The sequence below is a fragment of the Molothrus aeneus genome, chromosome Z (genome assembly GCF_037042795.1).
Source record: "Molothrus aeneus isolate 106 chromosome Z, BPBGC_Maene_1.0, whole genome shotgun sequence".
Taxonomy (NCBI): domain Eukaryota; kingdom Metazoa; phylum Chordata; class Aves; order Passeriformes; family Icteridae; genus Molothrus; species Molothrus aeneus.
Window position 1 is genome coordinate 8,154,957 of NC_089680.1, and position 13,812 is coordinate 8,168,768.

At 52.7% G+C, this 13,812-nt stretch overlaps 1 protein-coding gene across 5 annotated transcripts in view; it reads left to right on the forward strand.

Annotated features, from left to right (window-relative positions):
• CNTFR (ciliary neurotrophic factor receptor) overlaps positions 1 to 13,812 on the forward strand; it is a 203,215-nt gene that overhangs the window by 141,285 nt on the left and 48,118 nt on the right. For all 5 annotated transcript variants that reach the window (XM_066569426.1, XM_066569428.1, XM_066569423.1 and 2 more), the window contains one exon: positions 5,330 to 5,560. In XM_066569426.1, the coding sequence (XP_066425523.1) occupies positions 5,330 to 5,560 (231 nt within the window). The remainder of the gene's footprint in view (positions 1 to 5,329; positions 5,561 to 13,812) is intronic.

Consider the following 13,812-nt stretch of genomic DNA (forward strand, 5'->3'; position numbering starts at 1 on the left):
GCTTGGAAAGCTCTTGGCATAGCCCTGGCACTGTGTAAATATTAAATGTGTAATTTATTCTGTACACAGACATATAACTAGCTGCTGAGACAATTATTTGTGGCTGGTTTCTCAGCTGTGGGAGGGACACATGAAGGCCAGCGGGGTGATGTGAAGGCCTCTGTCCAAGGACATGTATGTAGTGCTCTGTCCCACTGCAGAAGTGCTCCATGTCCTGTCAGAGAAAGTGGGCACCTGGCCTTTCTCACTGTGTTGGTTTCATCATCTGCAAAAGAAGGGCAGAGCCAGAGGCTGTGGAACCTGCAGAGTGCTCTTCCCTCTCCCCAGAAATGCTGCAGTGCCTTTCTTTTGCTCATTCTGTGCTTACACAAGCCACAAGCCTGCAGTGCATTTCGGCTCAGAGGGAATATTTGTCCCAGTCTGCCTGCAAATCGCTGTGACAGAGAGGGTGGTTTTGGTCCTGTGTGTGTCTGCTGGAGGTTGTCTTGCCACAGGCCCTGGCTGAAAGACCCCCATTAAAGGGCTGTGGTGAGCTCTGGTGCCAGGAATGCAAACTGTCCTCTCCACTTCCTCTGCTCGCTGTTCCAGTGACCCCTCAGGCGTCTGGACACAGACCTCCAGTGCCAATCTGTGGCTCCACACATGCCAGTGCCCAGCAGCATTCCAGCCATGCCTGGCACCTGCCCATGCTGGCTGGGTGGGAGCCTCAGCTGGAGCAACGGCACAGGAGTGGAGATGGAAGGTGCCAAGAGGAGATCTGCTTCTTCCTAGCACAGTGCGTGCCAGGGCAGTGCTCACCTTTTTGCAGGATTTCCTTGTGCTGTTGCCCTTCCAGTTTCTATGTAGGTCAAGATTTCATGAAGGAGGAAAATGAGGATGAGGTTTCTATTGGATTTCCAGCTGGATGGGTTTGGGAAGCATAGAATATATTTCCATGGGTCCCGTGTCTCAGCTGCTTTGTCTCATTTTCCCTCCACATCTCTCTGCTGGACTGCTGTCTGCTGTCCTGTTGGTCCCTGTTGCAGCTGCAGGACCTATCAAGCTGCCACTCATCATTGCTAGTGCAGCAAAGCAGCTCACAGCTCATTTCACCAAGCTGCCCCAGCTTAACATTACTAGAATGTGTATGTTTATCCCACAACTAGAAGCTCTGATGTTTATTCCCATCTTCCCTCCACTGCAATTTTGCAGAGATGTAGGCAAAGCTGTAATTTCTCCCATTATGCATCACCATGTCTCCTTTCTAGATCTGGGACTTCATGCTGTGCCTGGCAGGTGTGCTGTGCCTGGCAGAGGATGTGGCCCTTGGTGGGCTTGGATGCTGAGAGCCATGTTGCTGGTTGGGGTGCAGCCCCTCTATGATGCCATCACAGCCTTGTGGTGTCACTTGACCCAAAGGCAGCATGCTTTGGAGAAGCAGGGTGGTGTTGGCACAGGGCAGGGCAGCATCTTGAAGTGTCAGTTCTAGCCAGTGATCACGTCCATGTTGCTGGGAAGGAATCTTTGGAAGTGTCTAGTCCAGTGCCCCACTTGGAAAAGCTCTGTCCTCAGCAGAAGACCAGATCAGCCATGGCTTTGTCAGCAGAGCCCTGACAAACTCCATGGATGAGAATCCCCCCTCTCTGTGGGTACCTGTCCCAATGCTGTGCTACCCCCCAGGAGAATAAATTATCCTCCATGTCCAGCTTGAATCTTCCACCAGGACACTCCTATCACCAGCTGATATCCATCCAAAAGGGCTGGCCCTGCAGGACAGGCACCATCGTGGTCATTAACCCCACAGGTTACCAGTGAGTGACACGGTGACCAGGAGTGTGGACAAACCTCCCTTCCCTCCCTGTTCAAGGGAGCTGTGGAGCTCTGGGTGCATTCCTAGCCTGCAGAAAGTTCAGAGTCCCAGTAGAGCTCTGGTCACCCCTGCTCATCCCCATCCTACAGCAGAGCTGCAGGTTTCTCCAGCATTCCAAGGGAGCTGTCCCCATGGCACCCCTTCCCAAAGGGGCTGCCACACATCTGATGTCACTGTGGTTGGGTGGGACTCCCACACCTGGCATGGGACAAGGGAGGACATGGGGACTTGTTTCTGCTCCAGTAGGATCCTCAGCAAACCCTCCTGGAAGAAATGCCTCCACTGAAGCTGTGCTTTGGGTTTCTCCTTCATCAGGAACCTTAAATCGTTGCCTTGGAAAGGAGCATTACTTTCAAAGACCTGTCTTCCAGGAATGGCTCCCTCAGCCCTTCTGGATGAATGCCAGCGTGTTTGTACTGTGTTTAAGGAAATAACTCAAGGTGACTTTTTTCCTTCCCAACTTAGTCCTTCAGCCACTAGCTACAGACAAGCTCTCAGCCACAGTCCTGAGAGGCAGAGCTGAGCATCCCAGAGCTTTCCCCTCATCTCAGTCCTTCTCTGGAAATAAGCACCAGGCAGGCAGGAGCCAGGCAAGGGTGGTAGGTCTGTGGATCCATCACTGCACTGAGCCTTTCTCTGTGCAAGGCTGGTGGGTGGTGCAATGGTGGGTATCAGAGCTCCAGTGTCTCTGATAATCAGAATTCCAAGTGTAAGGACAGGATAGTCAATGGTCTTGTGAGCCAACAGGAAACAGGAAGACAAAACCTCTTTACCTTATGCAATAGAATAAATTAGAGAACTTGAGTAAGGTGCATGAATTCTTACTGAACCTGGTATCTATATTTGTCTTTCCACACATGTACCTAATCATCTGCCTGTCCACCCGTTCATCATCCAACCATCCATCCACATCCAGAGCCATTCAAGTAGCCAGCCATCCACCCAACACCACTCACATTCACTGTCCTTCCATGCCTCCTTTCCTCCACTCCATCTGTGCCCATCCAGCCTGCCATCCATCTGTCTGTGGTTACACACATTCATCCATCCATCCACTGTCTTTTTCCACTTCTGCCTGTCTATGTATCTGGTCCTGTTCCAGCTATCCCTCCTCACACAGATGCTTCATCTTAGATGTTCTCCCCTCTTTCTCCCTATCAGTACATTCTCCCAGCTTTTTTAAAGACCCTTTAATTGCACTTTTCTGGTCAGCACAGTTTCCCAAAGCTCTCCATCCTTGGCTTGTGTCAGAAATTGTCCTGGGGCATCCTACCAGCAAAACCCACAACAAACCATTTTTTCCTTGTCCTTAGCACCCTGTTTCCCAGCAGGGATAACATCCCCAAAGGTGCTCTATTCCTGTCAGAAGCAGGTGTCCTGACAGACCATCTGCAACATGGCTGAGACCTGCCAGACACTCCTCCAGAGCCAGCCTTGCAGATGGGATCAGGATGTGGCCTTAGGCACAAGGAATGCTGGATCATATACATGTGGTCCCACCTACCAGTGCGACCCAAGAGCTGACGTCTGGAGAGGGAAAAAAGAGAGGAGAAGCCTTGGAGGTGCTTATCCCATCTGTCTCCACTATCAGCTGCTTGCAATCTCCCAAGGCTCACTGGGCAGCTCGGTGTTGTAGGTCATCTTTTGCTGTGAATTCATTTACACACTGTTCCCCCCTCCTGTGTTGACATCAACAGCATCTGATGGATATAGATTTCTGTAATTTAATCACAATTTGTGCAAAAGAAAAAGACCACTTTCTATTGCTTGTCTTGCTCCCCCTTATTTTATTAGGAGAAAGAGCAAGCAGTCCTTCTCTATTTGTCCTCTTCATGCCACTCGTCATTGCTAAGGTGTCTGTCACATCTTTGCTTGGTTCTCCCCCTTTTATGGATGAAGGGTTAGAGTCTACTAAACCATCTTCACATGGAATCTGTTTCAAGCCTTAGCTGTTCTTGTTTCCCTCCTTTGCCCTGCTTCAGGAATACTGTGCTCATAACAGCATGGGGACAGGTTTGTTCATGGCTTTTGAGTCACAGTGCTTTCCACTTTGGGTTTGAGTTCTTGGTCACCACTGAGCTGATGTTCTCAGGGAAGGGAGGGTGATGACTCCAGGGTGGGTTCCTGTGGAGGCCGTGGCACATTTGAAACCACGAGTGTGTAGGGAAGGAAGGCTGCATGCATTCCACTGTGAGTTAATCAGCACAGGGTTACTGCCTGGTGGTCTGTACCATGGTGTCCTCCTGCAGCACTCTGGAGCCCAGCTGGGCTTTGGCTGCCCTGACTGCCTCAGCAGCACTCTGTCTTCTCTCTGCCCTGACCCCTTCTACCTGTGAGTTATGGGGGTGTCGGGCTGAACTGATCCAGCTCGGATCTCCATCAGACTTCAGCAGTGACATCTTCTACTGCTACTTTTGGCAGCTTGTTTTCACCTTTGATCTCATGACTTTAGCTGCTATAAATCCTCACAAGGACTTTCCCCATGTGTCGGGGCTGCTTAGTTTCCTTGGAAGGCACCTTGTCAAATGTGATTTTGAAGCCCAGGAGAATTTTGAGAAGTGAACCACCCTTGTCTGTGCACAAAGGCTTGATGAAGCCTTGAAGGAACCTCATCCCCATTCATCCTCCCGTCCTGCTTCACCCTGTGTCACACACACGCACTCACGTTGTTTTATCCTTGCCACATACAGCTCAGCACAGCCAAGTGTAGCAACACAGGAAATATTCAGTTGCTAAGGATCATTAATGAATGTCAGCTCCAGCTCCTGTCCAGAAACCTGAGAAAATTCAATTAGGCAGCTGGTGCCCAATGAGCTGTGTTGCCCCACTCTGTTACATCAAACAGCTCAGCAAGCAGCATGTTATTGTGGAAAGGGAAGAAAACCCAGACAGGAGACAAACAGCCCTGCATGCACCAAGCAGCTGTGACTTTCCTGACTTTCCACAGCACAGCACAGTTAGTTTGCAGTCTTCCTGCCTGGTTTACTGGATAGGGAATTGCAAGGAGAATTACCTGCTTCCCATCTGCGCTAGTAAATACATGGAGTTTGCTGGTGACAAATCCTGGGGCTGTGTCATCTCTCTGCTGGGAGTTTCTGACACACGTGTTTGGTTTGTGTCCTGCAACATGTCACCTGGACACACGACTGGCAATGCCTTGTGTGTCTGGCCATGCTGTGGGGTGTTTGGCTGCTGAGCCATACGTGCAGCCCTAACATGTGTTCACCATAGCAAAGGTGAGGGGAAGCCATCCTGTGGGTGGAGGTGGTCCATGATCCTCTGGTGTTTGTCAGCTGGTCTAAAATAAATCATGGCTGGGGACAGGAGCAGAACTTCGGCTTCCCTGTCCACCAGCAAAGTGTCAGTCCACACCCCAGTCCTTCTCTTTACTTCCCAGATGGGAAAATAAGATCTTATCCCCAAGGCAACTGTGCTGAGGGGCTCTGAGCTCACCTGTTTTTCCCCTTTTCCTTCCCACAGAGACCCACACCCAGTACGAGCGGGTAGGTGCAGATGTGACCATGAAGTGTGGCTCCATGGACTGGGATGCAGCCGTGACCTGGACAGCCAACGGCACCGACATCGACGAGTCCCACCTGAACGGCTCCTACCTGATCCTCAAGAACGTTGACCTGTCCCAGAGCGGCCAGTACTCCTGCTACGAGGGCTCCTCCTGGCACCTCAAATACCAGACCAACCTGAGGGTGGGAAGTGAGTACCCCAGCATGTCACATTGAGGGGGACAGTCTCTGCTCCCATTCTGAGTCCCCACAGACCCCCCTCCTGCCATGCCAGCCCCTCTACCTTCCATACATAGGGTTGTCCACTGAACACTGCTGTATGAGGTCCTCATGGCATACTAATCCCACTTGGAATCAGCCATTCTGTCCTAAGCTTTGGATCAAAGCTAGCAGCTTAAATGATGCCTCAGGAATAATTTGAGAAGGGATGTAGCTTCCTCCTCTAGCCCTGTGACACAACAACCATCTCTGTAGGTGGAAAGAGCTGTCGGACAGGATTGCAGTCAGCAAGGAGAAGCCCTGGCTGGGATTACAGCAGTGTGGATGCTTCAGAGGAGCAGCCAAAAGGTGTTGCAGGATTCTGGGTGCACAGGTGTGCTGGAGGACAGCTGCTCATTCCCCAGCATTTTGCATATCTCCAGCATGGGATGCGCTGATTCCCGGGCCTCAGCAGGGGAGATAAAAGTTGTGCTGTATTTCACATGATGCTGAGAGCTGATAGCAGCTGTGTTATTTGAGGGCTGCTGTGTTTGTACAGCAGATAACAACTGTGTGTTTTGCAGCACGGCGTGTGCAACTGGCAGCCGTGGGTGTCTGGGAGCACCAGCTGGCAAGGCTGGCTGTGGGATGGAAACTGTGATTCCCAGCTGGGAACCCCGCCATCCAGGGATGTGTCATGTAGGTGGCTGTATGTTCCCAGGTTTGGAAGACACAGCCAAGTCTTTCTCTACTCCTTATTTCACCTTCTGCACCTGGCAACAGAGCCAGGGTGGTGTTTCCATCCTATGCCATGCTCCAGGGACAGAGGGTCACAGGAGGGTCTGTGTAAGCCCTGAAAATAAAGCATGAGGGTTCACTGCATCTAGAGATTTGAATTTTAGAGATGCTCTACAGTGTCCAACTCATTTAAGGTTTTGTGGGATGGATCCTGGTGTCTGGGCCAAGGAGAAGGGATGCTGGAAGGAGCTGGAAGGCAGTGTGAGAAGCAGATGAGGGGAAGCAGACAGCACAGGGCAGGGTTTACACCAGTGAGCAGGTGTGGGGGCTGGGAGCATGGCAGACAAAAAGGCCACTGCCACTGCCCAGCAAATGAGTCAGGGGCTTTTTAGCTGCACTGTGCTCAGGAGGTGTTCACAGCTAGTTCAGAGCCAGAAAAGGCAGGCCCTGGGTCCAGTGCAGGCAGCAGCACAAGGAGGTTGTGCAGTTCCTCTGCTTGGGCATGTGCTCACCAGAACCCATCTGCAGAGAGCTCCCAGCCAGTGCACAGAGGGCTGCAGCCCAGGCCTACAGGAAACAAGGGGAGTGGGGAGACTTCCACAGCCTCCAACCACCTCCTCTGCAGCTGTGGCATCGCTGTCATTTTGCAATGGCTCCTCCATCTGCTAAGCACCTCGCTAATAGTAATCCCTGTCAATCCGCTCAGGGACCCGTGGGAATTGCTCAGCGTTAGAGCCCAAATCCTGCTGTTCCCTATTACTGTGTGCTCCCATTTGCTGGAGAGTCACAGCCCCCTGAGCACTGGGCAGCTGAGAAGCCCAGTTGGACGCCGCTGGGGCCACCAGCCCCCACAGAGAGGGTGACAAATAAATAAACAAGTGTCTGGTGCTGTTAACACAATTAACTGTGCAAGGAACTAATCAGGTGAGATGCTTTTAGTGGTAATTAATTTAACTGTCTGGATTTTAATTTAACGCTCTCTTTGAGGTTTCTCTTTGCAGCACTGCATCCCCAGCCCCTGCCTCCCCCACCCCACCCTAGGTGTCCTGGCTCTGCTGGAAAGGATTGATTCCCTGGAGGTGTGAGGATTCATGCAAAGGAGTGGATTTGGGAGCATCCCGTCAGGGAATGGGGATGGGCTTGGGCATGGAGGTGGAGATGGGTGACTTGTGGGAGGTTTGCAGCATGGCCCTGTGGTAGCATTGCTGCTGCAGCTGAGTGCATTGGGAGCCCAGGCCTGGGATTTGGGGGATCTTGGACTCATTTCGTTTCAATTGCATGGGAAATTAAATGAAAACAGGCCTGTGCCTGCATTTTTCTCTTTTGCTGGGGCAACAAGAAAGGTGACTGCAGCGAGGGTGAGGGGCTGGGGCTGCACGTGGAGAAGTGCTGGGGATCTCATCAAATAAATGATGGTACCTGGAATGTGCTCCCCAGGCAAGGCAGGGGTGCTCCTGAGCATACAACACCACAGGAAGGATGTGTAGAGGGAGCAGAGAAGCGTTGAGGACCAGGAAAGGGTGTCAATTAGCAAAGCAAGCTCTGTCATGGGGGTCAGCGAGCACAGGGATAAAGGGAGACTGCCAGGAGTCAAGCTGAGTGAGACCTTGCAGAGGAAATGAAAAGGGGGGTTAGCCATATAAATATGGAGCAAACGAGGAGAGAAGAGCAGAGTTGGTTCTGCAGACAGGTTTCAGGGGAGATTAAACATAAGCTCAGCAGAGCCCGATACCAAATGAACCCCACAGGTCTGAGCAGCAATGCAGAGGCAAGAGCCAGGGCAGCACAGGCTAAGGGAGAGGAGGGAGCATAAAACCTGGAGGTTACCCTCTGTTGTGGAGGCACCTTCAATACACTGAGGGCTTGGGGAGCACCTCATCCCCATGTGAGGACATCTGTTCATTAGCAAGGCTCATTAGCAGCTGAGAGGCCAGTGGTGGTACCCAGTGCAACGTGTCTCCTGTGCCGGGGCGAAGGAAAGGTCCTCGTCAGAGAGCCTGACCCCACAGCACAGTGGGGCCGCACGGTGCACTTGGAAGGGGGAGCAATTAAAGACGTGGAGAAAAATGGAAAATGGGAAAAAAATACAAGGGGGGCTTGCCAGGGATATATCACAGCAGATTAACCTGATAGCTCTCTTTGATAAGGGAACCAGTTTTCTAAGCCCAGAAATGTGGTCAGTGTAATCTGTCTTGACTTCAGTGAAGTATTTGCTATGGTGCCACATGGGAAATTATGAGTTAAACCAGAGAAAATGTGGATTAGTATGAGAATTGGAACACAGCTTAGGAAATAGCTACAGGGGATCAGATTGTGCTGAAAGGGGGAGCTCCTGGAAGGGACGGGGAAACTTTGGCACCATGGTTGGACTGTGTTTGGGCCACTCTCTGCAATGTTATCTGTAATGGCTCTGGCCCACAGGGACCAGGGGCTTTGGTTGGATATGCCAGCGGCTAAGGAGGGACAAGAGGATATCAGGGGTGGGGATTTCATGCTGAAGGGACCAACATGCTACATTAATGGTGCAGGCACAAATGTGGGGAGGTGTTTTAACAATGTACTTCAGCAGGGGGGAGGGAAGGCACAGATAACTCATCTGGTCCCTTAGATGGGTTTGACACCCGAGTGCACATCATGGGGGATGTGGCTGGGAGCCCAGCAGCACCCTGCAGAGGCTGGGGGTAGCTGGGCTCTCTCACTCACTGCAGAAATGGGAGCACTGGTGCACATGCATTCAGGGATGGCGAGGAGGGATCCCCAGGCTTGTCTATTGCTAAAGGTCCCAGGTCAGCCCCCTGCAAGGCATGCATCCTCCTCAGCACAAACTGGCCTGAAGGAAGCTGGTATTTCTCCAGGGGAAACCTCTTCCAGGGCACTTTGAGCAGCCTGGTGACTTGTTGGTCTGCCCCCTTCTTCAGGCAGCTGAGCATGAGGTGAAGCACAGGAGAAGAACCAGGTGTTTATCTCCAGTGATCACCTGCCCTGCAGCCTGACAGCAGCAGATACCCACCAGAAGCAGGAGATGGGTCCAGCTCTTTTTACACACCAGGCATCCCTGTCCTGAGCCCAGGGCTGAGCACCAGGAGCAGGGCAGGAGGGAGCACAAGGCTCTGGGTAACACGAGTGTGGTGCCGGGCTCCTGGCTGCCCCCACAAGCCACAGCTCTGGATTTGGAAACGCGTAGCCGGAGGGCCCGGGGGTGGATATAACAAAGACGTTGGGAAATAATGCACTCTTGAGGTTTGGCACACGGCGCTGTGCGTTACAGAATGTTATAAAAATACTGCTAATGGGCCAGAGAGGAGTGGAAACGCACGTCGGAAAGGCTGCCAGAAGCCGGAGAGTGCACACAAGAGCGGGGAGGCCTTGTGTGCAGAGAAGGGAGGGAGGCAGCAAGGGCAGGCACCCTCCTTCTGCTCCCATCCCTCCATCCCCTTCTAACCTGCTTATCTCCATCCCGACCCAGCCCCTCCTCCCCTTTGCCCTTCTGTCCCGCTTTGGGGTTGTCCAAGCCCTGGTGGACATGCATCTGACCCTCATCATTCAGCCTGCTGCCCAAAAAGGCTGCTGCCTGATGGGATGGAGTGCAAGCATGGGAGAGGAAATACAGCAGAATCCCCTCCAGCAGCAGGGACACGGATCGGGATGCAGGCAGTGGAGTTGTCTTCCATGTTGCAGTGGTGGCCCAGGGTCTTGTAGCCTGGTGCTAGCCCCAGCACTGTCCCATGGGCATTGCTGCCTCCCAGGCCATGGATGTGGGATAGGGACTGGCAGAGCACAGGCAGTCCCAGGCTGGCCTGCTTCCTCCATGTCTGTCACTGCAGTGGCTGGCGAGAGAAAGAGGAAAAAACATGCGGTTTGACGGAAAATGACATGGAAAAAACAACCAAATTAACAGAAAAACAAACAAAGCAAAACCAGGGAGAGGGAGGGGGAAAGGGGCAAAGCAACAGGAACCACATGTGAGCGGGGAGGCCAGGAGAGCCTGAGTGTTCTCTGGACTGATTAGCAAGCAATCAAACATCGGCCACTAATAAATAATCAGAGCCTCCCTTTTCTCTGCCTTAGAAGTCTTTTTCCTCCCAGCTGGGCTCCAGCTGCAACCAGAGGGTTGTGCTGCAAGTTTGCATCTATATTTTTTTGTTATTTTTAAAACATTTTTTCTGTTTCACCTATCCAAAATAAAGAAGCAAAACAAGAAGGCAGTGACCTCTCCACATAAGGCATGCACCTCTGGTTCCTCCAGGGCAGGCATGAGCATCCCATGATGGGCACTGGCTAAACAGTGGAGGAAGGCAGTCCCAGGGACTGGTGTCCTGCCTGTTTCCATGGCTTGGTTGGGTGGAAGAAAACTGCAGGAGGGCACTGATGACATGCCAGCTTGAGAGAACAGAAGTTTGGTGGCACCAGGCTGGTGCTCCTGCCTGGATGCTGCTGGAGAAGCACAGGCTTGGGGTCAGCATGTGCAGATAGTTCCTTGCTCGTGTATCTGTGATGCAGAGCTTTTTTTTTTTTTTTAATTATTTTTAAGAAAGCCCATTTGATAGATTTTTTTCCCCTCTGAACTCTTCCAATCCTTTCCTGTGGTGATGTAAACTTAGGCTATTTCAGGAGCAACATGTTAAACATGACTGCAACCATTCCCTGGCACCAGGGCCAACTGGCAGGGAGCAGCACCCACCCCTTTGATTCAACCCTCTCTCCCTCCCAGCGTGCTCCTACCCCCTGGGGATAGTCCCACACAAGGGCAACCCCGAGGCTGTGCCCAGGCAGTGCTTGAGGGCAGGACTATATCAACATGGACCAAACCTATGGCAAGGGTGGAGCTAATAAATTTAAATGACAGTTGACATTCCAGAATCAGGAGATGCACCCCAGAGCTGTTGGGTTCATTACTGTGGAAGGTTTTTTTCTCCCCATGTGCCTGCAGCACTGGGGGCTGGGTAGGTGCAGTGGTCCTGGGGTGATTCACAGCCAATCATGACCCCCCCCCGATTCCTGAGAGCCACAGAAAGGGAGCAGCAACAAGCTTGCAGGTATGCTTTGTTCTTTGAAATTCGGCTTTATTTCACAAGGCACGCAGGCTCTCCTGTCACTGCCTTCCCACATTGTGCTGCTCATGCATGGCTGGGAAAATTCAGTGGATGAACTGTGCTGCTGCCTGCGACCAGATTTTGGGTCTTGGCTCGGCTGAGAGCTGAAAAGGCGTACTGGGTAACAGTATGCAAATTACTATCCCGGCTCTTTAAAGAGAAAGCCAAGAAAAACCCACCCAAAAACCCCACCACGCTCCCAAATGCAATTAGTCCTAATCGAATTAGGAGCCGGACTAGAAAAACAAACACGTTTGCAGGCAGCAGGCGACCTTTCCTCCCCGTGCAGTGGGCTGCAGGCTGCATGCCACAGCGGGAAGGGCTGAATGGAGCCGTGCCCCATGGCCCACGCGTGCACACACTCGTTCGCTCGCACCCGCGCCCTGCTGCTCCTCTCCTCCTTCCCCTCGCTGGGCTGGGCAGCCAGCCCAGCTGCAGCATAGCAGAGTGATGCTTCCTTGGCTCGCTCTGTAAAACATGATAATCTGGGGCAGCCGGTGTCAGAAACAATAAAAATATCCCCTCTCCCATCTTTACGGCTCCCCTCTTCCCGCGGGGGAGTTGGGGACAGCAAGGAGCACGCGGTGGTGGGGCCAGCGGAGCCCCACTGGGCATTTATGAGCAGCCAACAACAGCACCAGCAGCTCTGCCCTGGCTGTGCCAATGCTGTTTGTGGGAAGAGCATGCCCAGGAGGTGGCCAATGCATGCAGTGTCCCATTCCCATGTCCTGCCACCACTGGTACCTGAAGGGATGTGGCCGCACACTTGACCCCAGTGAGCGATGAGCTCATGCCGTGTTGGGTGCTGTGGAGAGCTCATGGTGGAGTCATGGCAGGAGCATCAGGTGGCACAAGGGCACTGAGAAGGGGAGAAGGTGGTCACTCCCTTGCCATCTTCCTTCAGTAGCAGAGTTCCAGAGTTGCCAGCAATGAGCCAGAGCCAGGGACGGAGCGTCTGCCAGTGAGAGGGGCTGCTTAAGATGCAAGAGCCCTCTCAGTGGATGTGGCATCCTGAGCTTTGGAACTCCATGTGAAATGAGCCCCTGTGCATCCTCTCCTGCAGCTGGGCTGGGAATAAGATCATGGGATAGGATGAAGAGAGAGCCTGGCTCCAGCTGCTGGGCTGGAGGAGACAAGGAAAAAGGATTTGGGGGCTTGGCAGCTTCCTGGAAAACCTTCCTCATCCTTGCCAAATGCTGCATGCAGCACCAACATCCCATATCCTGGGTGTATGGAGCACAGCCTCCTTCTGCTCTCCTGAGATTTGTTTATGCTGCCCAACATGACAAAAACAGCTCTGTAATTAAAGAATCCCAAGTCCAGCCTAAATAGCTTCCCACAACCCTTGCTCTGCAGTGCCAGGAATTAGGGATGCCCACGGCTGGGAAGACAAACCCTCCTCCTTGGCTGGGGGATGGTGGCCATGGGTGGGGACCGTGACTGGGGGGACACACACTGGTTCTCTGTTTGCACTGGCCTCTGCTCCAGGAAGGATTTTATCTGAGCTGCTCCTAAGTGCCCCTTGTCAAAATATTTGGTGCGAGCTTCCTGCCGCCCACCAGCAATGTTCCCCATCTCCCAGGGTCCCAGGAGGGGAGGAACAGGCCAGGATACAGCCACCTCCTGCCACTGCAGCTATGGGACAAGGAGCAAAGGAGTCGATGCTCCATGTGTGAATGCTGCTTTCCTTTCTCCACCAGAGCTCCAAAGGGCTGTGGTACTTAAATAAGAGGGTGCTGAAAGAAGAAACCCCACCAATGTCACCAGCACAGGGTATGACTCTTGCCTGTCACTGCCCACATGTGCCCATGTTTGCAGGTGCCCAGGCCAGGCAGTGTCACCAGGAATGGGAAGATCCTCAGTGAAGATCCTTGGTCTCCACATCCCTCCTGCCAGGAGGAGAGGAGATGGCAGGCAGCAGTTACCAGTATGCAAAGCTCTTCCATCGCTCTCTGAAGTTTTTGGCAGTGGCTGGGAACAGCAGTGGGGCCCAGCATGCACTGAGGTGCCAGCCAAGGTCTCAGCAGGGTCAGGGCAAGGCCCAGGGTACATCAGCATGAGAGACGTTGTCATTAGCTGTGGTTTCCCGAGCCGCTGCATCTGCTGTAAATAATTTAGCAGACCAAATGTGTGCTAACAGCAGGTCAGGACAGGGAGCAGAGGAGAAGGAGCAGAGCTTTGGGCCTGGACAGCAGGGAAGGGCACCAGGATAAAGTGAGATTATTTTCCTCCTGCTAGCAGGACAGGGTGGTGTCTCCCCCCCCGGAAAAGGAGTCAGAGGGTTCCCATGCCCGATGGATCCCTTACCTCCCCAGTCCCTTCCTGAGCTGTCAGCATCAGTACCAGAGGCAACTGCAGGACAATTTCCAGTTGCTCTTGCTGCAAGCACTTTAATGCTGTTTAAACAATTACG